Source organism: Hyposmocoma kahamanoa, unplaced genomic scaffold (genome assembly GCF_003589595.1).
Source record: "Hyposmocoma kahamanoa isolate Upper Pololo Valley unplaced genomic scaffold, ASM358959v1 93, whole genome shotgun sequence".
Taxonomy (NCBI): domain Eukaryota; kingdom Metazoa; phylum Arthropoda; class Insecta; order Lepidoptera; family Cosmopterigidae; genus Hyposmocoma; species Hyposmocoma kahamanoa.
Genome location: NW_020654810.1, coordinates 22,196,099 through 22,223,459, shown reverse-complemented (window position 1 = coordinate 22,223,459; position 27,361 = coordinate 22,196,099). Strand labels below are relative to the sequence as shown.

General features: G+C 35.6%; 2 protein-coding genes across 2 annotated transcripts; both read left to right on the top strand.

Moving 5' to 3' along the window:
* The first annotated feature begins 6,572 nt into the window (after positions 1-6,572).
* On the top strand, positions 6,573-15,543 carry LOC113237270 (leukocyte antigen CD37-like). The gene is made up of 6 exons (XM_026473659.1): positions 6,573-6,581; positions 7,819-8,007; positions 9,292-9,471; positions 13,618-13,751; positions 14,559-14,664; positions 15,364-15,543. The coding sequence occupies exons 1-6, from the start codon at positions 6,573-6,575 to the stop codon at positions 15,445-15,447; spliced, it is 702 nt and encodes a 233-aa protein (XP_026329444.1). The 3' UTR covers positions 15,448-15,543.
* A 4,069-nt stretch (positions 15,544-19,612) lies between these two features.
* LOC113237577 (23 kDa integral membrane protein-like) lies at positions 19,613-22,717 on the top strand. Its single transcript, XM_026474143.1, has 5 exons — positions 19,613-19,736; positions 20,229-20,414; positions 20,714-20,890; positions 21,105-21,344; positions 21,936-22,717. The coding sequence occupies exons 1-5, from the start codon at positions 19,674-19,676 to the stop codon at positions 22,029-22,031; spliced, it is 762 nt and encodes a 253-aa protein (XP_026329928.1). The 5' UTR covers positions 19,613-19,673; the 3' UTR covers positions 22,032-22,717.
* Positions 22,718-27,361: the final 4,644 nt, after the last annotated feature.

Below are 27,361 nucleotides of genomic sequence, written 5' to 3'. Positions count from 1 at the left end.
CATGACCAACAAGGCCTACCTCTTAATTGAATCGGTTCCTGAGGTAGCTACGTGGTGCAGGAGGAGTGACAGTTTACGTAACAATTATGTCGCGTTGCACACGGAATAATTTCCACAAGATTTTTCGGACGATATGCAATAACAAGTTGATTGCAAAAAAGTGTTACAAACTTAAGAGTTAAAAGCTTAAATTTTTTTATGATATCAAGTGACGGGACGAGCAAGTCGTGGGCCTGGTGGTAAGCGACACGCCTGTTCATAACGGCTGCAGTGTCACTCAGAAAAATCTGAGGGGCACTGCCACTGCGCCCCTTACCCTGAGTTGACAAGTCCCACGTGTCTGTAATTTCACCAGCAACCTTACCCTTCAAAACCGGAACGCAGTAATGCTCACATTACTGCTTGGCGGCAGAAATAGGTAAGGTGGCTGTACTTCCCTCGAAGAACCGCACAAAGAGCTCTACTGCTAGTAAATTATCATTCATTATCGTTTCATATAACAACAATCATCGAGTATATAAACAGAACTAGCGACAAAATGTCATTTAATTAGTTTGAAAACTATTCTGCCATATCATTACTGTGACAACTGCGCTCCGATTGTCCAGCTCGCTATTCGGAACAATTGACGGTTGTCGTCAATAGGTGTCGTCAATTGTTTCACTTCAAATCGACCAGTTAAGTTGAGCTTTGCTATAATGGACGAAAATTGCAAAATTACATATTTAATTACCGACGATATTTGAAAAATTTGTTTTGTAATAAGAGGTTTTGCTGCTTTCCCCACACCACCGAATGGAACTGCACGCCATTGTTAGAGTTATTATCTTTATTACAATAATTACAGAATATTTTTGGAATATACGGAGACGTACACACAGGTCAGTAGTTGGCCTGTCTATATTTCAGTGCAAACGAGAGTTGATATCTAAAAGTGATGTATCACTGACGAGTTGCCAGGGATGTATCGCCCTTATTTCGTCTCCATTTCTGGTTATATACTCGATGACAACAATTGACCAATTTAGTAGGCACTTTTTTCAATAAACTTGCTATTGAATATCGTCAGAAAAATCTTGTTGAAATTATCCCGTGTGCAGCGTGACGTGACTGCTACGTAAACTGTCACTCCTCCCGCACCGCACAATTACCTCAGGAACCGACTAAGTTAAGAAGTAGGTCTTTTTTTATAACTTTGTTACTGAAGCATAAAAAATGAATAATTTCGTTCACAGAATCTTTCAACCTTTCTCCTGAAAAGTTGTCAATTTCCAGATGTGGAGCATAGAATACCAAGGGCGCGATGTACACTTAATTAAGAATCTAGATTACTACTTTAGAAATGTTAAGACTTAAGAGGGTCTGATATTTAGAGCCATTTACGCGCACGCTTTTCACATCGAAACGAAACAGCGTTTGTGTTAGAGCTCGTTTAAAAGTATGTTTAACCAACTTCAAAAAAGGAGGAGGCTCTCGAAATCGACTTTTTTTGTGTATATTACGCGATCACTCTTCTTTGTGAACCGATTTTGATGATTCTTTTGGTGTTGAAAAGAGGATACCTCAGTACAGGTCCCATTTCAATTTGTGGCAAACTAGGGGATGAATCCGGTTTCGAGCACTTTCCGATAACCGATTTTAATAAAACTTGGCGAAAGGATGTTATTCCACGAACTTCTGAGGTCGGCTTTTTTATAATTATTATTTGCGAGACTGTTTTGTTTTCCACAGAACCAAACGTTTTTTATACTTGTTTTTATGTGTGATATTATATATAGTCACAACTTTATTCGCTGTAAATTAATTATTGACATCACCACATGGAACCGGTAATCTGTATCGAAGTATGTAAACATCGAGTATATAACCAGAAATACGAAGAAGAAAGACGAAATGTCATTTTTGAAAACTATTCTGCCAAATCATTACCCCGCCAGCCCGAATTCGAAACAATTGGCGGAAGTCAATTGTCATCCATTGTCCAAATGTCAATTGTTTGAAGTGAAGTAAAGTTTTGCTATAACCGCTCACGCGATACATGCAGCCGTAGACGCATTCCACACCTAGAGGTGCCGGTGATGATTTTATACCAATTTATCGGTATGTTTGGAATATACGGAGACGTACACACAGGCCAGTTGTTGGCGCTGTACTATTTCAGCTTTCTGATTTGTGATTTTAGTGCAAACGAGAGTTGATATTTAAAAGTGATATAAGGCCAATTTGCCTGATGAGTTGCCAGGTATGGATGGCCCTTATTACATCTCTAATTCTGGTTATATACTCGATGTATGTAAACATCATTTCCCACTCTTGGTTATAATAAAGACACATAATAATCATACGACAAAAGTGTTTCTGTCACAAAAATAACACGAATGACATGAAAGAATTATTAAATTATATAACTCTCCTATTTAATTATTAATATATAGATCGAACTCAAATTTCATTTTAGCAGTAGAGCTCCATTTGAAAGAGTTCGTCCAGGGAACTACTGCCACCTTACCTATTTCTGCCGCCAGGTAGTAATATGAGCATTACTGCGTTCCGGTTTCAAGGGTAAGGGTGCTAGTGAAATTACAGGCGCTTGGGATATCAACTTATGTCTCTTGGTGACAAGCGCAGTGTGGGGTGTACTACGTGAGTGCGAATGCCAATTACGCGAACGACGACAGTGCGAAGACGGTTGCGCGAAAGCTTGAATGCACGGCAGTTCATTTGTACGAATGGTCAGTTGCGCGAAAGCTTGAATGCGCGAATGACGATAGCACGATGACATATTTGCGAAAATTGGAAGGTAAGTTAATTGTTGCAAGTACACCCTAATAAACTTTTACAAAAATAAACGTATAGTTTATTATAAAAGCTTTGCACTGCAAAGAATTGCAACAACCTGCAGCCATGGGAGTCAAAACTGTCTTCGTGCTATCGTCATTCGCGCTAATGAACTATGGCGCATTCAAACTTACGCGCAACTGACCATTTGCGAAAACGAACTATCGCGCAACCGTCTTCGCACTATCGTCATTCGCGTAATCAGCATTCGTACTCACGTAGTACACCCGTGAAAGTGCCCCTAAGATCTTTGTAATTTAAAGCTCTTAGTGGCACTGCAACTGTTATGGATAAGCTTGTCACTTAGCATCAAGCGCCTTGTTCGTCCGGTCACTAGGTGTTATTTAAAATTAAATTACATAAAGACTAAGAAAACTTTGCATGCCATAAGGTGAATCACAACGTTTCAAAAATTATTCTTGTAACGACTTTATAACCTGTGAAGCATCAAGGAGTGAAGCCGTGTACATGGATTAGGGACAGTATAATTAAAAAGTAATTAAAATAGAAAATTTTCAAGGAAATAAATTATTTATGACGACATGCGAATGTGTACGTCCGTACAAAACGCGCGGCTAGAGCTCACACACACGGCCGCGATGCTAAGTTTGTACGGAGTTACCATTTTACTATGGCGTAATTTGTACCAGTGACTTAAATCAGTGTCAAATACTTAATTTGGGTGCTTAGTTTCTAATTTGTACTAGATTTATTTAATTTTTAATAAAAGACATTAAGGAAATAAGTATTTTTTATTTGTTCGCAACACGATAAATAAACTCCAACAAAAAGTATCATATTTTTAACCGACTTCAAAAAGGAGGAGGTTCTCAATTCGACTGTACTTTTTTTTGTATGTATGTTACGCGATAACTCCGGTATTTGTGAACCGATTTTCATGATTCTTTTTTTGTTGGAAAGGGGGTACTTCCATAGTGGTCCCATTTCATTTTGAAGAAAATCATCCACCTCTAAGGGTGTTCACGCATAAAGATTATTTTTTTTAAATAGCGCCTAAGTTTTACTTAAGGAGCAATTATTTTAATGGTTGATTTTGCTATTTCTCCAATTCAAGGCGTTTTTCTCTCAATATACTTTGAGTAGTGAGAACCGATTTTTATTATCTCCTATGTCAAGTCCTGTATAGTGGCGAACTAGGGGATATTTCAACAAAACTTGGCAAATAGATGTGATTCCACGTACTTTTAAGGTCGGTTTATTTAGTACTCCGTACTGATGTACTTATCAGAATTTATGTCCGAAATTTATGCTACAAAACTATACCTCCAATGAACACTAAGCCAACTTAATTTTTGGACCTGTTCTGTTTTTATTTGGTTTTTTTCTTTTTTTTTACAAAATTCGTTTTTTTTTGTTCTTGTTTCTTTTTTTCACAGAATTCGGGGAGGGATAAGATTATATTTATATTAAACCGCCATATTTATTTACTAAGGCCATTGACTTACAATTATATGGACGTCGGGTCCGCGCTAAAAAGTGTCCGCACTTGTAAGGCGCTAAAATCGTATACAGAGCGCGACACTCCGCTTTAGTCTTCATTTGTTCTACGGACAGCGCGATACTGCGATGACATAACAATTTAAATTTCGAATAGGTTGACTTGGGTCATTTTTTTCGTGGTTTTTGTATTAGACCCGTCGTCCATTTATTTGTAAGTCAATGACTAAGGCAAATAAATATGGCTGTTTACAAAAATAACAGAAGACGACCAAAAAATAAAGATGGCGTAGTGTTCATTGGAGGTGTCGAAAATATAGTTTTTTTTAGTGTTACGAGAAACACAAGCAAACTGGGTAGCGAATCACAGCAATCGCTACAAATCTTTTTCATACTCATTTTATTGAATTGATATTCAATTTTTTTATGTGAAATTACTCCACTTCGAACACTCAGAAAGAAATCCTTCCATATCTCCTTTTATACAGTCTTTCTAGCAGTTTAGTTTTAGTTTGAAATTCTAAATTGAAATGTACTTGTTTTTGACGTCTTTTTCTTTGCTACTGGCATTGACTTACAATTATATGGACGTCGGGTCCGCGCTAAAAAGTGTCCGAACTTATAGGGCGTTAAAATAGCATACAGAGCGTCATTCACGCTTTAGTCTTCGTTTGTTCGATTGACAGCGAAGCAAGCAAAATTAGACAGTACTGCGATGATATTACAATTTAAATTCAACGTTTTAACTTTTTCATATTCCTTTACATGTCACTACGTTTAAATAGGTTGACTTGGGACATTTTTTTCGTGGTTTTTGTATTAGACCCGTCGTCCATTTATTTGTAAGTCAATGGTTACTGGCATTGTTTGTTTGTTTTCTGTTTGGTTCGTAACTGTTCATTGCTTAAATAAACTGGAAGGAAATTTCCTTTGGTCTCGTTCAGTCTTCAATAGCACCTGAATCCCATTAATACAGTCCGCTACAAACTGACTGGTCTCGACGTTGTCGTCTCATAGTAACTAGCTCATAAGGGGCAATGTATACGTTTCTATAATTTAATATACTCATGGATATATTTCGAAGGACGCTAAAAAAGGCTGAAATATTATAACAACTTTTACGAAATTCTATGCTATGAACCACTGGCCAGAACGTTTAATTTGAAAAAAGAATTACTGTATCGTCTTTTCATTTCGATTAAACGTTCTGGTACAAAGTTGTTCATGACCGATGTTATCATAATTCAACCTTTTTTGGGCATGAGCATAGATTTAATATTAGATAATAGATATAATTTAAATTTTCTTGTGCAAGAATAAATAACGTAGTCTTGGTATATACATATAAAGTGTGTATATTTTAACTTATTGTTTAAAAAATAAAATACATTTATAAAGCGACATCCCTTATCAAGCCCTGGTACCAGTACCGATAGAGCGCGTGATTTCTATGCGAGAATAGCAGTATCTACTATAAAGTTATCGACAAATTTCGTTCGTAAAACTTTTAAGCCTCTCCATACCGTTCTACCGACTGAGCTACAATTTTTTTGCCGTGGCGTCATCTTTGAGAAATCTAATAAATAAAGTTTTCCTTCACTTAACCAGGTCCAGGTAGTAGTACCTTTACAGCTACCAGGGGTTAACAAGAGATGTCGCTTTATAAATATATTTTATTTATTAGACAATAAGTTAATAATACTGGTAAGGTACAAATAAACAAGTATTCGACCTTTGTGTTAATAATTACAACAAACTAGTGGAGTAACTACACAAAAAATAAATGTATATCATGTTACTACCATCGCCATAAACGTTACAATATTCATTACAATCAATATTATTTCAAATCTCTCTCCTGCAAAGTTGTCATTTTACAGATATGGCCTTGTTAAGTCAAGGGTGTTCAATATTTTAAAATTGAAATAACAAATTTGGCATAACAAACGCAACGCAATCTTTTTACTACACACTCAAAACAACATAAAATCAATATTGTAGACGTTACGAATTCTATTTTCAATTAAAATTTCACGATGCATCTGTACGTTCCCAGTGCCTACACCTGCCTCATGTTGCCTTTTCAATATATGAAAATCAGTCAATGCCAGACCAGGCTTCCGCGTGAACAATAATCAAAAGAATCAAAACAAAAATATGAACATCTATTTTAAAGAATTTAGAAAGGGATGCGCCAAAGGATTGCTGTTGATGCTTAATGCATTTTGTGTAGTAAGTTTTTTTTTTTAAATTAGGCATATTTAAATTTGGAAAACATGCCTCGGGTATTTTAAAAAAAAAAGTGAAGACCACAGTCCAACATCATCATGTTGGTGATTTCATACTTTATAAAAAAAATTTTACAGCTTTTTGTTATAGGAAATGAAACTATTTTTCCGGATTTAAATCGCGTATATTTGTTTTTCAAACAAACCGACGTTTCGGGCCCTTTACAGGTCCCATGGTCACGGTTTGACTGAGGTGGTACAGTCTTCAACCAGTTATGTCTAATATTGATGCAAACCACCCTATTTTTTTTCACCATAGTTACAATGATTATTAATTAAATACCTTTTTTTTTAATTTTACATTTTTTTACAGCTTTCCGTTATTTTTTTTTATAATAAGTGAACTAAAAAAAATAATAATATACAGTGTTTTTTTTAATGGGACAGTATGGGGAAATACGAATCAAAGAAGATACAAGGAAATTTTCCTAAGAACCAAACTTTTTCTGGAAAACGATTTTGGCATAGTCAGTTTTTTAGTCAAGCGAGGGTTGTTCATAAAATGAATAAAATTGATCAAATTTTTTTTTAGTAATGATCGACTCAGTTTTATGTAAGAATAATATCATTTTGTATGGGATAAAAAATCGGGACACCAGAAGTTGATTAAAATTTCATAAAATGTTTATCATACAAAATTAACAAAATTTAGTAGCAGTAGAGGCTTGTGAAAGAGTTCATCCAGGGAAGTACCTTAACTATTTCTACCACCAAGCAGTAATGTCAGCATTACGGTGTTCCGGTTTTGTAGGGTAAGGTGCTGGCGAAGTTACAGGCACATGGGACTTGTCAAATTATGTTTCGGGGTGACGGGCGCAGTGGTAGTACTCCTCAGATCGTTGCGATTTAAAGCTCTGAGTGGCATTGCTGCTGTTATGGACCTACATGTAGCTTACCACCAGGCGCACGACTTGTTCATCCCGTCACTTGATATTATAGAAAAAAAGTGAAAGAATTCGCCAGGGAAGTACTGCCACTGTCACCTTATCTATTTCTGCCGCCAAGCAGTAAATAATGTATGCATTACTGCTTGGTAACAGAAGTAGTGAAAGAAAGATGGCATTAACTTTTCAGGACGCACTCTTTCACAAGGAGCTCTACTCCTGACCACTTATTCACAAGTCACAACCTCTTATATTAATCGTTTATATACAGCGAAATACAGCATCACCTGACTTTGTGAGACCTTTGGCTACTATAGGATATACAGTATAAACTTATATCTTTATTTCAGCTGATCTCCTTGTTCACCTTCGGATTTGCAGTGGTAGATATGAGAATTCTCAAGCAATATGGCTCTGAAAGGGCGGCAGGCACCTTCGCCGGGGACATGATCATCGTAGCTGCCAGTCTCATGCTGGTGGCCATTGCTATCTTTGGCTGCGTAGGCGCCGCAAGGGAGAATGTCAAAATACTGTACTTGGTAGTATATCATGTTCTTTTCACTTTTATCTGTGGCTATGGTTTCCACTTTAGACTGATGTTATCTGTAGTTGTGACATGATAGAATGCATGAAGATATATTTTATGGATGGCACTTTATAACGTGGACTATGAAGCAGTCGGGGCTGTCTGCTAGTAATCATCTCCACAGATAGACAAATTGCACAAAATATTACTAACATATCTCTGGCCACACAGACATCGGTCGGCTTTAGAAAGAGAGCAATAGATAATATTGGGTTTATTATTTATTTGGACCTAAAAACAAGCAATAAGTCTGAAATAGGTAAATCTATGTAGGAATTACACAACAAGTAAGTAAATTGGAGAATAAAACTGAATTAATCTATAATTATTTCAAATTACAAACAACTATATAATCTACTATTAAACTACGAAACACTAACAAAACGTAGGCTGAAGTTGCCCGTATGTTGTGGACATTCTAAAGATACGCACAAAGCGTTACGCTTCTACAAATTTATATGGTGAACGGCTATGGAGTACAATTCCTTGCCTGTTGGCTTATTTCCTGAACACTATAACTTGGACTAGTGAATAAGCATTATTTAGGTATGCTCCATCGTCAACCTTGTTATCAGTATCCATAAGGTGAGATGGCGGACAAATGCGCACTTAATAACTTACATGTAGACATCTCTGACACCAACAAGAACGCAGCTATCAGCTTTGTAACACTGTCATACCTGTGGTAATGAATTTATTTAAATAAAAACTTGATGGAGTATATACGTTTTCAATCGGGATGAAAGAGACAGACGGTATTTTATGTGAGCTTATGAAGGCACTACGGGCTCTTATGTCTAGATTTAACAATTCTTTGGGAAGCCGAAGATAAATTGTGTTATGCAGACCCAAAGAAGTCCACATAAAAGTTCTTTTAAACTTTTTTTGTAATAGTGTCTCATTTCTGGCCGAAGGCATCTTGCTCGGCATCTAGGCTTCCAACGTATTCTATCCGTAGCAATCTCCGGCTATTTACTCAAGAATGCGTCTAGGTTACTCCTCGATATTGTTCTTTGAATCGGCCTTCTGCGCGCGACAGCCGTCTTGTGATGTCATAATACACATCTACCTCTTTGGGTACATACGGCAGATATGGCCAGCCCAGTCCCGTTTTAACTAGGTGTTGTTTTTTGCCTACGTCAGCTATACGAATTTTGGAACGTAGCGTGGTGTTTTGGACCGGATCCATCTTCTAAAGCTGTTTATTAGCACAAAAATATGTTTTTTTCAATTTCAGTACGCAGGCCTCCTAATGACGTTGGCCCTCTTGGAGCTGATGATCGGTATCTTTGTGACGGTCCAGCGATGCGGGTTGGAATTTACAGTGTCCGACTGGCTGCGGGAGGACTTCTTCAGAAACTATACTGGTGACGAGCTGGTAGAGCACAATCGTATTTGGGATGACTTGCAGACTAATGTGAGATATTATATTAGTATGTTTTCTTCTGATTTTTATTATTGTGTATTTAAATGATCGTTTTATATTTGCAAAAGCCGCAGGCAAAAATACTAAACGGTCATCTTTTTTAATGATTGATCCTTTTTCTCTGAGATATAAAATAAATTAAATCAATATATTTTTTAATCTCTTCAGAGCTAATGTATGATTTAACTTTAAAAGTTTCACGATAAACCTCAAAACAGACAAATTAGCATTCAAAAACCTGGAAACCATCTTCGGAAACGCAAGCAAATTCGCTTCTGGCTGCTGCTTTTCATATGCTATCCTAACGTGACCTCATGAATGGAGGGCGCAACCAAGATTTGACCTATATGAAAAAAGAGGATCAAATATTATTTATGACTATCAACATTGACTTACAATTATATGGACGTCGGGTCCGCGCTAAAAAGTGTCCGAACTTATTGGGCGTTAAAATCGTATACAGAGCGTCATTCATGCTTTAGTCTTCGTTTGTTCGACTGACAGCGAAGCAAGCAAAGTTAGACAGTACTGCGATGACATTACAATTTAAATTCAACGTTTTAGCTTTTTCATATTCCTTTACATGTCACTATGTTTAAATAGGTTGACTTGGGACATTTTTTTCGTGGTTTTTGTATTAGACCCGTCGTCCATTTATTTGTAAGTCAATGACTATCAAATATTAATTTAGTACGCTTCAACATAATGATAGTGTTACCTTGAGTGCAGTTGATTTATAAATTCGATTTTATTAATTACATTCAAATTTCGAACATCTTTGAAAAACAAAACAATTTGATTCGACCTCAATTCTAATATCAGTCGAGATGAAGTTTTATTCGAAATTAAATGTCAATAGCAAACAATTTTGACAAATCTGACAAAAACTTAGAATAATAACGCATAGAATGATAGTTTCATATCAAACGAACTGTCACAAGTGAGGCAAAAACCAAATTCATGTAGGCGTAAGCAACTTGTAACTACGCTCGTCGGCACGCACACAAATATACAAATAATGATGCCATGGAATAACATTTCCCTCAAAAGTGGGGAAATTGTATCTTGCTCAACTCATTATTAAGTTAAAGGTGCCTACAGATTTGCCCGACATTGTCGATCAGGTGCCTACAGATGTGCTCGATTTTGTCGATCGACAATGTCGATTAGGTGCCTACAGATATGCTCGGTTTTGTCGATGAAAAACGAATATAGCACTTATTTGTAAATCCAAGATGGCGGACACGAGTTTTCAAATAAATGCAATATGGGTATCATTTTCGAGGTACTTGGGGGTGTTCATTACGAATATGGCACTCATTTCTAAATCCAAGATGGCGGACACGAGTTTTCAAATAAATGCAATATGGGTATCATTTTCGAGGTACTTGGGGGTGCTCTTTACGAATGTGGCACTCATTTCTAAATCCAAGATGGTGGGCACGATTTTTTCAAAAAAATGCTTGTGGGTATCATTTTCGAGGTATTTGGGGATGCTCAATGTGAATATGGCACTATTTGTAAATCCAAGATGGCGGGCACGATTTTTCAAATAATGGCAAGTTGGGTATCGTTTTCGAGGTATTTGGGGGTGCTCATTACGAATATTGCTTTTGTTTGCACTGTCGTGTTTGCCATCTTGGATTTAGAAATGAGTGCCATATTTGTATTGAACATTCCCAAACATCTCGAAAACGATACCCAACTTGCCATTATTCGAAAAATCGCGCCCGCCATCTTGGATTTAGAAATAAGTGCCATATTCGAAACCTAAAACCGAAAATGCCATAAGCAAACATTAAAGAAAATAACTGTTAAAATAGATTCAAAAATCGCTTAAGAATGCTCCCCTTTTAAGAAAATAAAATATTTCAATATCAAATATTTCGCTTGAGTTACTAAAAGAAAGACATATAATAAGCTATCAAAGTTGTACTGGTGGTGCCAACACTATAGTAGAAATGAATATATACTGTAAATTTGTTGCAATATGTGCTGCAATTCAAATAAAATTAAAATAAATAATTATTCAATAAAGCATGAACGCTGAGCCGTTAAAAGTATTATAAAATAATTAAGTGTCCCAATCACTTACAGGAGTTAACGAAAACATTTAATGTTTATTCAAGTAAATATTAGTTCAAGGTGCGCAAATAAATCGAAATTACAGGCACCACTAAAATTTACGTAATATAATTATTTTGAAACAGAATAGCAAAATGGGGAGAAAAAAAATTCGTTACTTTGCAACACTTTCGTATCTTGTTGCCGCGAAATTATTTTTCTGTTTTAGTGAATAATTACATAAAAATATGAGTTGAAACGCATTACTTACTTGTGGAATGTGATGTTAGTGTCTATTTTATGTTTGTCTGTTCTATTTTTACACCCATTTACCGCACATTTCGTCATTATTAGCAAAAAATTTTGGAGCTGTTCGCGGTGCAATTTGACCTTGAGCACTAACAGCCCGCGCGCTCCTGGGAGCCCGTGTGGAAGCCTTTAACTTGCCTCACTTAGCGTGTGCGGGCTAGGTTTCTATGCGTTATTATTCTAAGGACAAAAATTACACGTTACTTGATATCGAATGATATGACAGTTGGGCCCGACTCTAGTTTGTCTATGAATTAAAAAACTACAAGACATGCGTGAGAATAGTTATTTTTGATACAAGTGCGGAACTTAGTCAAAGTCAAGACTTCAAGACTCGAGACAAGTGAAAATGACAAATACGCACGTGTATCAAACGACGTTATTAATACATTTGCGAAAAAATTACATTTAAAGTAAAATAAAACAGTATTTAAAAAAAACTCATTTTATTTCTTTGTCTGATAAAAATCCAGAGTACAATGGCAACTGTCGCCTGTATTCAGCCACATTAAAATTACTATTGCGGTGCGGCGCGCAGCGGTCTCGCGTAATACTCACCTCCGGTCATTGTTAATACTCAATCAGCCATCTTTATGGAAAATATTTTGGTATTTTTAAATGTAACCCGTTGTTTTATAAAACTCCTATGCAATTTAAACAAATAAGATGTTTGTAAGTAAATACAAGTTTTATTGACGAATGACTTACGTTACAAAGCTCATAAATATAAAATAAATATACAACCTCTTTAGTTCTATGTTTAAGACTTGAAACAACAGTAAATAAAAACAATATATGGAAAAATAAAAAGCACTAGTGCGAAAAATCGAACTTTCGGCACGATTTGTAGTCTGAAAAATACCACGTTTTCAGCAACTGTATTGAAAATAAGTTTTTTGCACTATTTTACTAATAATTACTGCATTAATAGCTCTGATCAATGCCGCAATGCCGGTCGTAACATGCGGTTCCTGTACACATCATAGAGAGGTTATAATATATGTATAGATAAAGCAGTGTATCTGACTGTAGACAATTAAGCCTTAAAACGCTCGTGTGATGTTATTATGATATTATAAACCCACACTCGTATTTTAATGCCTTTCACTATGTAACTGTCACATAAACAAGTATTATTTTAAAAAGTGCACATTTATATATCATTGAGGATTAAATAATATTATCCCTTTTTGTTATTCCGCCACCCCCTTTCTGCCATCGGGGAACTAGACATAGGCTAGGGATCCACCCCTGGTTTACTTCATTTTGTCGTAGCCTCGTTTAGCGCAGCTCCGGTGGAAAAGGGTTAGCGGAGTTAAGTATTTGTACATACAAAATAGCGAGAGATGTGTGCGAGGAATGTGTGCGAGGGATGCGGGCGAAAAATGTTTGCAAAACGGTATAGGAAACTAGAGCTACTGAAAGTATGACACTAACTGACACTGACACATCACCATCGCTCTCGCATCATCGCATCTCTGGTGGAAAGGCAACCTAATGGATATATCCAAGATTTGCAGGAAGCATGTGGAATTCTCTGCCTGCAGATTTGTTCCCTGAACGCTATAACTTGGGCCTTTTTGAGGCGAGAGTGAATAATCATTATATCCGCTACCGTCGATCTCATTGTAACTTTCCAACGTGTGAAATGGAAGTCTAAATTAAGTTATCAACCATAGAGACTTATCTAAGATCTATTTTGGCAACCATCTACGATTTTAACTATTTAAATCTGTGTTGAGCATATTATTTTTAATATAACAGTACGAGTGCTGCGGCCTTAATGGACCAGCAGACTACCATGTTCTTCAACAACCGATCAGCGTATCATGTTGCCCCCGCATTTTCCCCACCCAAACTGCGCGCACGCAAGAACTACTGTACGATTCTTGCATTAAGTAAGTATAACTAGGGTACAGCAAGGCTGTAAAATAATATAAGTCAACGTTAGAAGATGTTTAATTTCATTGCTACTTTATTAACTCTTATTTATGGCGATTTTTTTGTGAAATAACTCCACTAGTTTTCATTATGATTTTTAATGCAAAGATCGCACACATAGAAAATCTTTTTGGAACCTATGGGACTTGAACCCATGATCATACTGCACCGTATGATCTTTACCAACTGACCTACGGGTTAAGGTATCAAGTTGTCGAAATTCTCCTGTGTGTTTTGGTTAAGGATCTTTGTACTGGATTTTTGGCATTCTGAACCTCTAGTGACATCTATTGAGAGATTTTTAGAACCTTCTTCACCTCAGCCAGCACCTTTACAGGTGCTTCAACTGACGTCGATATAGCTTTATTGAGATATTTTTTGTAAGATAACTCAACTAGTTGTTATAGTGATTATGAAGAAGGTTCGTTTTTATTATGATTATAAAGAATTATAGAGAAAGTTCTAAAATTCTCCGAAAATTCAGTACAAAGATCCTTAGCAAAAACACATAGGAGAATTTCCACAACCCGATAACTTACCCGTAGCTCAGTTGGTAAGAGCAATAATGCGGTGCAGTATAGTTGTGGGTTCAAAGCCCACAGGGTATTTCGACCCTTTTTCTATGTTTTCGATCTTTGTTTTAACAATTATAACTCTTATTTATTTAAATATAAACGTCACTTCTCACTTTTTAGACTCCATCTTGAAACCATCACTATCAATGTGTAATTGTAAGTGCAAAGGTACATTATATGCTTCTTCAGGTCAGGTGATTACTACAGACAGGGTTGCGAAGACGGGATCCTCTATGTGCTGCGATCAGACGGAGATTACCTTCTCGGAGTTGCTGTTATCAGCTTTTGGTTCGAGGTTAGTTGTTTTTAATTTCTCCTGAGAATTCACTCAACGCTGAGGATCATACACACTAAACCATATAATCTTTGTCATCAATTTGCAATCCATTTTTAATGTACATTTAGTGTTTAGGGTAAATCGTCAGAGCTTCTTTAATCTGTTGCAATAATTTCGAAATAAAATTGTAAAGACGCTGAGATTGTATTTTTAATATTTAAATTATATAAAAGTCAGTGCTCCTCCATGTTTCACAGTTCATAGCCAGTTCCTTGTCCTCTTTACAGCTGCTTATTTTCATTTTCTTCTTTATTTGTTCACTATACGCCATTGTTGACCTTCCTCTCTTTCTTTTCCCTTCTATCTTCCCCTCAATTCTGACTCTTTAAGGGCGTCGTATGCCGAATGCCAAAAACCAGTACAAAGATCTATAACAAAAACACATAGGAAAATTTCGGCAACTCGATAACTTGACCTGTAGCTCAGTTGGTTAGAGCAGCGCTACGGTACAGCTTGGTGAAGGGTTCAAGTCTCACCGGGTCGAAGAATTTTTTCTGTGTTCAATCTTGTTAATAATTCTTATCCACCTCTTAATTGAAAAGTTCGTGATCTGACGTAAAAGAAAGTCCATGAAATTTGTGGCCAGTTCTGGAATGTATTTGAGTTACTACAAGAAGTTATAGCAGTTAATTTTCAGTGGAATCTTCTTGGTTACAGGCAGCCGCAATGCTCCTCGCGATTTGGATCGCCAACAACCTCAAAAACTGCGCGAAAGTTTACAAACATACTGTAAAATACTAACTTAATATTATTAAATAATTTACCTTAATACACTTTTACGAAAACGTAGCACTACTTGGAAAAAATAAATAATTTAATTTAGCTATGACATTATCTTCTTTCTCTGTGATGATATTACAATAAAACATAATATATGCCATTCGGTTTTTTATTTTAATCAAGTCGTACCCTTAGTATAATAAAATCACATGTGATATGAAACAAACTATGTATACACGTAGTGGATTTTTTTAAACGTGACAGTATGGGGAAATCCGAAACCATGGAAGATACTGGAGGAAACTGTCTTTAGAACCATTAAGTCTTTTTTTGTGAAAACAATTTTGGCATAGTCAATTTTTTGGCAAAGCGTGAGTTGTCCATAAATTTTTTTTTAGTGCTGAGCCACTCAGTTTCATGAAGGGATCGTTTCATTGTATGGGACGAAAAAAATCGGGACAGCAGAAGTAAAAGTAAGTAAAATTTCAAAAAATATTTTTTTCCAAATTGACTAATTTTGTTTAATGATAATAGACTCAGTTTCTTAAAAGGATGACTTTATTGTTTTGGAAGAAAAAAACATGCAAAGGCAGTTGGCCAAATTTAAATAAAAAAAATTTTCATACAAAATGCATTTTGCGGATTCGTTATTGTATGAAAATTAGTATCGAGCTTGCGCGCCACTGTGGCGCCACTGCAGCACTTCTATAAGCCAACAACGTTAAGGAAGCTAAGGAACAATATCGAACGCGAAATTGCCAACGTTTCGGCCGATATGTATTGAAGAGTGTTGGAAAATTGGCTCCACAGAATTTAACACTGCAATCGTGCTCGCGGTGGTCATATGAACGAGATCGAATTCCATTAAAGTAACTTGTGTAGTGCATCTAGAATGAATTTCCACTCGATATGTCAATTTAACTGCCTCTGTGGCCGAACGGCTACAATGCCACGCAAAGGTCCCGGGTTCGATTCCCGGGACAGGAGAAACATTTTGTATGGCCTACATTTATTTCTCTCGTGAGTTTGGATGTAATTTGTGGCACCAGCGACACAGGGTTTCCCTAGGGCTATGGTGAGTGTATGCGTAATTATAAAAAAAATATTCCGTGTTTTATTGAAATACAACATTGTTATGTCACTATTGAAAAATCCAATATTTCATGCCCTTGGAGTACTAAAGCCAAAGGTACGTCATAAGTCAAAAATGCTTTTTTCACAACTTTTATGTGATAATAGCACTTTTGGCTTATGACATGTGGTTTTATTATACCAAGGGTTCGTGATATCTATGTCCCTAAATGTTAGTATTTCTAAGAACATGGATTAATGTTACAATAAATGCATTTTGAAGAAAGCATGTGAATGAATAATTTGAATTGTGTGCCACCTTTTATACATCCACCTCTTAATGCGTCTTCAATACAACCTGATCGATAATGATTATTATTGCAAGTACTTCTCGGCCTCGATGCGTCGTATCTATGTTCGAGGTGTATGTATCTAAATACGAAGTAGGCTTTGTGCTTTGGATACTACCATGTTTATACTCATGTATATTTCTCGCTGGGGTTTACTTTACACCAGAATATAAGGCGTATCAGGTTATAAGGCCTCCTTGGCTTCGAGTAAGTGGGTGTTTAATGTATGACGTATTTACGAACTTATTAATTAAGCCAATTAAGTACATTATAAGTAAGTAATATTTAAACGATTTCGAAGTTATATTGCACGCTGAAATCAAAACAGTCACTACACGAAAAGTTAGCTTTTTAATTGTAAATTTAAACATATTTTAGACTACCAATAGATAGATAGAAAGATAAACACTTTATTCACTAGTAAGATACAAATGCAGATTGAATACCACAGGAAAAATAAAATTATTTTTGTCATAGCAGTGAAAAAGCGCTGCCTCAGCATACACCCAAGTTCCCTAAGGCACTGGTTTTCAGTCAGAACCAATGAGAGGTAAATCTAATGAAAGATCTAATAAGCGGCTAGGAGGGAAATTGTTAATTAAAATAATAAATGTAATAAAGTGTAAATAGTGCATCTAAAGTAACCTATTCAATATGTAAGTGTAAGTAATATCATTTATAAGTGTAACTGTAAGTGAAAATTATGATTTAGTGTTTTAATGTAAAAATGTATATTCAGAAAGGCGACGAATAGAGCCCAAGCGTAAGCAAAAACAAAGAAAAATAATTAAAGTTTTTGTTATAATTATTAATACAAAGATCAGAAAAACAGAAAAAACACTCAGAAAAAATTCCTTCGATCCGGTCGGATTCGAACCGACGTCTTCTTGCATACCGTGCCAGACGCTATACCAATTAAGCCACGGAACGAACCAACGGACCTCACGAATTTTTCTATGTGCTTGAGTCGTGTCTTTGTACTTGGTCTTTCAACGACTTTTTAGTCGTAGCGCCATCTATGAGAAATCTATGACAGATTTATCACCCAGTTAGTACCTTTACAGCTACCAGTCCTGGCGAGGGATGTCGCTATTCACTGTATTAATTAAATTTTTTATTGAATTGATATTCAATGATTTTTTGTGAAATTACTCCACTAGTTTGTTATAATTATTAATACAAAGATCGAACACTCAGAAAAAACACACACAAATTTTTCTGAGTGTTCGATCTTCGTATTAATAATTATAACAAACTAGTGGAGTAATTTCACATAAAATAATTGAATATCATTCAATAAAAATTTAATTAATAAAGTTTTTGTATTACTTACTTTAGAAAATAGTAAATAAAAGCGATTGTTAAAAATAAAGAAAAGAATAGCAGTTATACCTTCTATGGGGAAATGGACATCTGGGTTCTCACGCTCTATATATTGGTGCTAGGGTGGTAAGCGAAGCGGATACCAAAAATCAAACGGGAAAGTGTAATAACTTTACAATCAGGGTTTGAATTAGCAAGGCAGTTATCGTAACTATCGTCATATTTAATTTAGTAGCAGTAGAGTTCCTTGCGAAAGCTTTCGTCTAAAGAAATCCTGCCACCTTACCTATTCCTGCTGCCAAGCAATAATGTGAGCATTAGTGCGTTTCGGTGTTGAAAAGTAAAGGTGCTGGTGAACTTACGGGCACATGGGTCTTGTCACCTTATGTGTCAGGGTGATGGGCGCAGAGGTAGTGCACCTTAGATCTTTGCAACTTAGAGCTCAAGCTCAGAGCTTTAGCTATGAGTGGCAACTCAGAAAAAAGTCGGCGACTGTTATGGACAGGCGTACCGCTTGCCATCAGGCGCACGACTTGTTCGTCACATCAATTAGTAACATTAAAAAAACTTATCTCATATATGTTTCCAATAATTATGCTTATTCATAGCTTTGCCTCTTTGTTTTTTGACTAAAAACAACAAACAGTGACAAACTAAATCAATACAGAGAAAATGTTTGGGAAAACGACTTAATTTGTGGCTTTCTTTTGATATTGACATTTAACACCTAAATAATAGATAGCAATTACGTTGCTTTAACCTCAGAGTAATTAAAACACTTGTATTATGGGAACCGGAAACAACAACGGTACCCAGACTCGAGACAATATAGGAAAGTTAGTTTTTCTACATTGACCCGGCCCGGAATCGAACCCGGAACCTCAGAGATGGCGACACCATGAAAACCTGTGTACAAGTCACTACAGAGTTCGTCAAATCAATGATATTTATCAATTAGAATCCTGGTTACAATGCATAGTATACTCGTATACACTAAAAGATAATTTTTATTACATACCGTTTTAAATAATACAGCTTGTGCATTGAATTACAATTTCCCTGAAATCATACAAACAATTATCAATACAAAGATCGAACATATTCCTTCGAACCAGAGACCTCGCAAATACAGTGACTAACTCTCTCCTAACTGAGCTACGGAACCGGGTCGAATAACAAAGTAGTGGAGTAATTTCACAAAAATAATTGAATATCGTGGTAATAAAACATCGTGATATTCAAAAAACTTAATTAAAGAACTCCTACATACAGTTCTATATCGCATATCCTACGACTTTGTGTCCCTTTGTTTGTGAACATTACCGCCCTAAAAGCACGCACGTAAATACGCCATGTCCGCGACCACCCCCACAACGCACACACCACGAGTAATCACCAGTAGCTCGTCAAATGCAATGATCGATACAAAAGCCTTCACTTCCCCTGTCCACTTCACCACCGACAGACATAATTTCTGTGCGTCCTCCGAACACCGTCTCCATAATGAAGCCAAGGAGCATTCGTTGCATGAAATTCTTTCTGACACTGTTCAATATCATTTGTATTGTAAGTATTTTATTTTTCTACGTTGTTCTAAAATCAATAACATCCTGCTTGGTTCGGGTATATGATATTGATTGTTTTGCTCCACGGTTGTTCTTTGTCTTTCGCTGTAGGTTGAAATAATATTGCTACACTTTAATTTGATATGAGTTGAAGTGTGTTAATTTTAACATTGTCTGTTCACTGTAACTACGTATTAAGTTTTGTAACTTTTTAACCACATGACTAAATATTCTTGCAGGGACCGAGTGACATTGTTACTTTATACATTGCTTTTGACTTAGTGTTTCTTGTTTTGTAGGAACAGGAGTTAGTTATTAGTTATATAATAAGTTACGTGTCATATAAATAAAGTGTACTTTATTTATTGTATACTAGTAATAATCACGACACAGGGTTTTAAAAAACAAGACTGAAGAGACCGGAAAATACTTCAAGAAATTTACTATTATTTTACATAGAAAATTAAACCTCTGTTTTTTTTGTGGTCCTTAGCTGTTTGGGCTGGTGTTAATGGCGATCTGCGTGATGAATATGCGTGAGCGCAAGTCAGGTCCGGAGCAATCAGCGCTTTCTCGTGGAGTGCTTGCGTTTCTCTTGACTCTGGGGTTGGCACTGATCGTGACAGCCGTCCTTGGATGCATCGGCGCTTTGAGGGAACACGTCCGGATTCTTTATGTGGTATGTTCCTTGATTTATAATTTTAGTCCTCATACAGATCTTACTTACTCCGCTGGCTCAGCGATCCAAAATGTGTCTTGGCCTCCGAAACGAGATACCACTTTCTTCGGTTCTATGCAATCTCTCGCTAATTGATGGCTTGTAGTTCGCACAAGTCCGTCTCCACGGCGTCGCTCCAGCGATACCCGGGACGACCTATCGGTCTTCGTCCAAGAGGTCGACCCAGATAGACTCATACTGTATGAATCTAGAAGTACTTATTAACAGTTATAAACAATAGAAATTCAATCTTGTTTCAGCATGCCTGCTTCTTCATATTCCTGGTTTCCGTAGAGCTGATTGTCGGAGTTGGGGGTGCGGTAATCAGTGCATGGGTAGGAGGAGGAAGTGAATTGCGCGTCCAGTTCTACAAGAATGTCACTTCTGATGAAGAGGTTACTAAACACCACGCGTTTTGGGACCACTTGCAATATGAGGTATAGTTTCGTTTCATCTTGCTTAATAAAGAGATTTGATTAAGACGTAAGTTTAATTAGCAAAACGCAAACTTCTTTGCTGCTATATCAACTCACATACTTTCAACAGGGGTTTCGTCGAATAGACCATCAAATTATGCAATCGCAGCTATAATGCCGGTCTTGTAACTTCATTTATCATCGATTACCACAGCACTTTCTATTTGGTTAATAGAACCAGTGCTGCGGAGTCGACGGTCCCCAAGATTACGCTATTCTTCACCGCGATATCCCACCAGCCTGCTGCTCCCGCGCTCATCCCCTTCGCGACGGCGGAGCTAGGAAGCATATTCATGCCACTTGCCTAGCAGACAGAACCTACTACATGAGAGGCTGCGAAGATGCTTTGCGACAGAAGAAAGCCGTGAAAGGCAATATCTTTATTTCTACTGGAGTCATATTTGCTTTGATCGAGGTAAAAATTTCTATATTTTTTTTTCGGATGGGGATCTTGGGTTGGTTTTTGGCCGTCAGAGTTTAAGTGTCAATTGTCATTACTATGAATTCCAAATAATAGCAGTATAAAACGAAGAGTGCTTAGAAACAATAGTTTAAGAAATTAAAATCTAGAGATAGACCACTGAGAATAATGTATGTACTTCAACATAATGGACTATCATAATGGACATTTTAAAATTTGGTTTTATGGACAAGTTTTGACAATGTTAGCACATAATATGCGTCTCACTTGGGCACTGTATTGATTTAATGAGAAATAAGTAAATAAAGTATGATTTACGTGATTTTTTTCTTAAATCGTACATCCGTTCGTGTGATCAACTATCATCTTTCAAACTATCTCCGTGGCCGAAACTATCCACGCAGAGGTCCCGATTTTGATTCCCATTTATACTGTCCTCGTAACGGAAAAAGGTACAACTATGCGTACTTTACACAGCAGTTGTGCTTTTTTTCGTTACGAGGGGAGTATATGTCTCTCGTGAGTTTGGATGTAATTTCTGGTTATCTATGTGTGTGCGTTATTATTTTTATTACCTTTTTTCAGATATTCTGCATCATTCTTGCGTTTTGGATGGCAAGAACGATCCGCTCAGAGCGTAGGAAGCTGCAGCAAAATCTGCAGGCGCACTTTGAAACTTAATTCTCGACACATGACTCGATTTTCTACACTGACAATGTTAAACTCTGGAAGAAAGAAAAAACGGAGTCCATTCTCAGCTGGGGCGATGCGAAATTACAAGATTGGCACTAACAGCCGCCGCTACATTTGCTACTGTGTTCAAGTTATTGTTGCCACTGTCGACAGAAGGGTCAGTCTCGTTAGTAAGGACGCACAAAATCTTGGAAGTTTTCGATAAACCACACACAACTCCTTTCGGATTTATCCTTGTTAGTTTATATAATAACCTCGTCTCGCCTCAGGACACAAACAAATAAAACTAGCTCACACTATTCTGCCAACGAATTGATATTGTCTACTTTTCTATCAATATACACGAATTTTTCTATCTTTTCACGCTGAATATTTAGTAAAAAGTTTTAATGAACAATTCCATAATACAACTCGTTCGAGAAGATGTTTTAGTTAGACAATGATTCAAAATGTGGCTGTAAACATTTTAACCATTGTGCGCAACCATGTGAAGGAGTTCGTCTAAGGAAGTACTGCCACCTTACCTACTTCTGCCGCCAAGCAATAATGTGAGCATTACTACCCACGTTCCGATAAAGTTACAGGCATAATAATAATAGGACTTGTCAATTTATATCTCAGGGTGACATGCGCCGCGACAGTGCCCCTCAGACCTGTTAATGCTTACCACCAAGCGACGACCACCACGACTTCTTCGTCTTATCACTTGGTACTATAAAAAAATGTATATATATCACACTGCTATTACAATAGTGTTGTAACTCAAAATATGTGAAATTTAATATTATATCATTATTAAAAGTAAAATTTGATTCTCTTCACGTCAAAAAGACCGTCGTTAGAATATTGTAAGAAACAATCAAAAGTACTTAACTCAAAATTATATATACTTTATGTGAGCTAGGTCTGGCCAAAATAATTCTTATTCAAAAACATGCAATATTCTTTTTGCGGGAAGTGAGCAATTCGTTTTTCATCAATTCTGAGAAAGTCCTCTTTTTGAGTTAATACACTATTGTATTAACAGTGCGATATGTGAATTTATAATATTACTATTAAAGCATATAAAAGTTATCGATTAAATTGGGTCGAAGAATCTTTTTAAAAAGTTGTAATTTTTCACATGTGGCCTTATTACAACAAGGCGGTTTTAACACACACAAGTGACGAAAGTATTAAGGTAGCCTAATTTATCCAATTAGTATTAATACACGGTCAATGTATATAAAGGACGAAAACGTAATGGACAAAAATAATTTTGATTATCCTGCAAAGACCATTCAGTTGACCACTCTATTTAGATCAGAGGTTCCCAAACTTTTTTGTTTCAGTATTCAATATTTATTTATTAGCAATCACGTAAAGTACATATTACGGTAAGGGTGTAGCTAAAAATTAAATATAGGAAATAATAAACGAAAATAAAAAATATAGATAAAAATTACACAACAAAATTATTGAATTATTAATTTCATATAATAGAATTTCTGTTTTGTGTAGGCCCCTGCCTTTCTAATATTGATTTTTTTAAATTCATTAACTTTAAATGTATGTTTGATAACTGAAAAAATTTTTAAATTAAAAAAATTGATGTTAAGTGTTGTTAAATATTTAAAACGGATATTTTATTTGTTGTGCAATGTTTAAGTACTTCGTAGGTAATTTACGTGCCTATCACAAGAAAATATAATTTATTTACGTAGGTAGTAATGTGTAATATTGGTTATTCCATTTGTGGAAAGCTAAAATTTTGATTACGACCAGGGGGCCTACCATAACCTTACCAAAAACAATCTTATTTCAATGTAAGCTTAAAGTAAGCTTATAACCAAGTAATGTATTATTGCTAAAGTGATTGAAAGAACGAATGATTTCCCAATATTGTCTATTCCTTACTAAAAATAGGAAAGGAGTAACGCTATATGAACTGTATAATGCCATGTCTTTCTTTTTTGATGTTCCGAATCGTCCTATCGTAGTATAATGTTAAAGTACTTAATAATATTACTTACATTCAGAGAGTTTTAACTGCCAAAAAAAGAAAAGTATGTCATAATGAAATCTATAACATAACGTTAATAAAATAAACGTTATTTTCAATTGCTGATCTGAGTCTTGATTGTCATATTGTGAATTCGAAATTATAGTCTAGTGTTCACTGTTAGTTTCGCCAAGTCATAATTTTACGAAATAAATAAACATCGCGTATTTTTATTTAACGAGAAGTTATTTCCTATGTGCTATTAAATAAAAAATAAACAAAATATTGAAGAGATATATGTAAATTAATAAGTTCAATTGAACTTTTAATCATTGCAAATCAATAATAAGACAATAAAACTGAAACTGAGTGAATGAATAGTCATAAAGCTGCCAATAAAACATCATAATTTTAACATTATAATAAGCTTACTTTAAGAAAGAAAGAAAGAAAGAAAGAAAAATAGTTTATTTGATAACCATAATACAAATAGAACGTAAAAACAAAAATTAAAATAATGGTATGCGCGTTATGGTACGAAAAGTCAATGTAAGGTTAAAGTAACATTGTTTTAAGATGTTGTGATATATCCCCCAGTTCACTGTTTGGTCCACTCTCGTGGAGATCATTTAGGCACGTCTCATGCACTGCCTACTTTTTTCGCTGACATGGACCCCTAGTTAGTTGAATGGACTGCCAGAGGTCGATATATACCACTTTATGAATCATTGATTTAGATCTTTGCGCCGTAAAAGGTTTCGAGTTGTATATTGGAATTACCTGTATTCAATGTAGCTGTATCCTGTGATAATTATATAGTAGAATCTCAACATACAGACAGCTGTGGCCTTTGGGTCAAACGGGACCAAGCCTATAGTCAAAGTCACTTAGTAGACTTGTACAGGTATTCGTGTCATTACAAAATGGTGTATTTTTGAGATCTAGGTGTTAAGTTCCGTAAAGTGTCTCTACCACTGGTTAACAGTGACGTTGTCGCTAGCGACAGCGTAAAAACACAACAATTGGACAATTATTTTGCATGATAAGTTCTACAGGGCCTCTAGCGGTCGCAAGAAGTAACTTTTTTTCTTATACGTGGAAATATTTTACGCGCTCCCTAGGATCTGTCACCAGTAACTCATGGTAGAGGCATCGGTCTACCAGAATCTCATGATTTATAACTGCGGGCTAGTTCCAACTCCATCTTGATGACAATGGCGGCAAGGTATGACTCGTCATGCATGCGTCACTTTGTCCAGGTGTTGATCAGCAGTAAGTAACTTTCGTGTTGTTCATACATTACTTTATTTCAATGTATACTAACATAGACTCTTGTTACTAACCAATTTGGACCGTTGTAGTCTGCTTCCTGAATAAATAAATAAAATAATAATAACAATAATGGGGATACTGGAAATTGATATCAGCAATATTGGCGTAAACGGAATAAAAATATCTTGCCGGTTTTTAACATCCGAGAGATAGGAAATGTCAAAAATGTTATATCTGGTTTATATAGTATTACACTTAAAATAATAACGCATAGAATAATAATTTCATATCAAATGAACTGTCACAAGTGAGGCAAAAATCAAATTCATGTAGGCTAGTTTTAGTAGTAGATTAATTTTCGGTTTTAGTGAATATTTATATAAAAATACAAGTTGAAACGCGTTACTTCCTTGTGGAATGTGATGTTAGTATCTATTTTATGTTTGTCTGACGTATTTTTACACTCATTTACCGCACATTTCGTCATTTTTTTCTTGATCTGTTCGCGGTGCAAGTTGACCTTGAGCACTGAAGGCCCGCCCGCTCGTGGCCTACACGAGCCTTTTGGCGCGCTTCAATTTGCCTCACTTAGCGTGTGCGGACTAGGTTTCTATGCGTTATTATTCTAAGGCATTACATTAATTTAATTTACATTCTGTTGTTTGAAAGGGGAAACAAGGTAACAAAAGGGTCAATCGTAGTTGCCGGTCAAAACAGAGTTATTACTTTGAAATGGCCATTATGAAATTCTTCTTTTTTTCCACGATATTCTGGTAGACTTAATTAATTAAATTTTAGACTCGATTATGTATTTTTATAAAAAATTATATATTCAAAATTACTGCCAATATATTTTTTGCAAGTGGTTTAAAAATTCTTAAAAAATTTACAAAAATATGTATTTAATGAAATGTTACATCTACATATAGGTAATAATTTTTATTTTTAGGTTTAAGACAATCTGACGTAGCTGTACTGTGTCAATGGCGTTTTCTGTTATTTATAAGGTATTTGAAGAAATAAAATTATTGAAGAAAACTGGCCATCTGATTGGTTGGTAAAAAACCAACCAATCAGATGGCCAGTCCATGGCACCTGTCTGGTTGATTTCTTAACGATGATATTTTATTTCTTCGATTAAAGAAAGTAATAAAAAAGTAAGTAATGCTTATTCTGGTGCGTAGTAATTCTAAATTAACAAATTTTTTGTTGGCAAGAATTTGAGTAGTGTTACCATTTCTTTCTTAGGAATTCTTAGGTTTTTGCGATTGTAACACATTGGAAATGAACATATATTTTCGGACCTTAAACGTTTGTTGAAATGTTTCAACATTTTACATACGAAACAAAAATCTATTTCAAAGAAACAACATTAATTTCATTCTCAAATATTTACCTTTTTTTAAAAGCAGGTATATAATTCTTTAAATTGTGAAAGTAAATATTGCAAAGGGCAGGAAAAAGCCACTTATTAAAAATTAATTCTTTTGCCGAAACTATCAAGTGTGTTCAATAGAGTTATATCAAAGAAGCCAAACTCAAATTGCCGTACGAAGAAATTCTTGTTCTTTTTTTGAAATTTACTCATTCTGGTAGTGCTTGTAAAGATGGCAACCAATGGAAAGCATGCATGCAAAGAGAACGCCTGGAGAAAAAATAAATATTTACCAACTTGGACTTAAAAGTGGTGACGAAGTGAAGGGATCGCTACGGAGATGTTACGTTCTACAAAAAAAAATTAAAAATTTTGACCTGTCAAATTGATTTCAAAGTTTTGAAACTTAACGCATCAGAATTCACATTAAAAAATTGTTGTAGAGTATTTTATGAGGGTCTGACGTACAATCTATGATCACGAACACATTGTATCACTTAGAAGTAGGGACACTATATTTTAAACACAAATTTCAGGACATTCCCATTTAATGTGAGAACTTCAACATTAGATAATAAAATATATGTGTATGCACAATATAACATTTAATTAAGTAAACTATAAGACATTTAGGGTACGTTACGTGTTCAATTTATGATATAAACAAAATTTGCTTTTCACACAAAAAAA

Excerpts from the sequence above, each read along its gene's own strand:
- LOC113237577 (XM_026474143.1), top strand. The coding sequence starts at position 19,674 with ATGAAGCCAAGGAGCATTCGTTGCATGAAATTCTTTCTGACACTGTTC. Across the intron at positions 20,891-21,104 it reads GGGACCACTTGCAATATGAG|AACCAGTGCTGCGGAGTCGA; the intron begins GTATAGTTTCGT and ends TTTGGTTAATAG. Across the intron at positions 21,345-21,935 it reads TCATATTTGCTTTGATCGAG|ATATTCTGCATCATTCTTGC; the intron begins GTAAAAATTTCT and ends ACCTTTTTTCAG.
- LOC113237270 (XM_026473659.1), top strand. Across the intron at positions 8,008-9,291 it reads ATGTCAAAATACTGTACTTG|TACGCAGGCCTCCTAATGAC; the intron begins GTAGTATATCAT and ends TTTCAATTTCAG. Across the intron at positions 9,472-13,617 it reads GGGATGACTTGCAGACTAAT|TACGAGTGCTGCGGCCTTAA; the intron begins GTGAGATATTAT and ends TTAATATAACAG.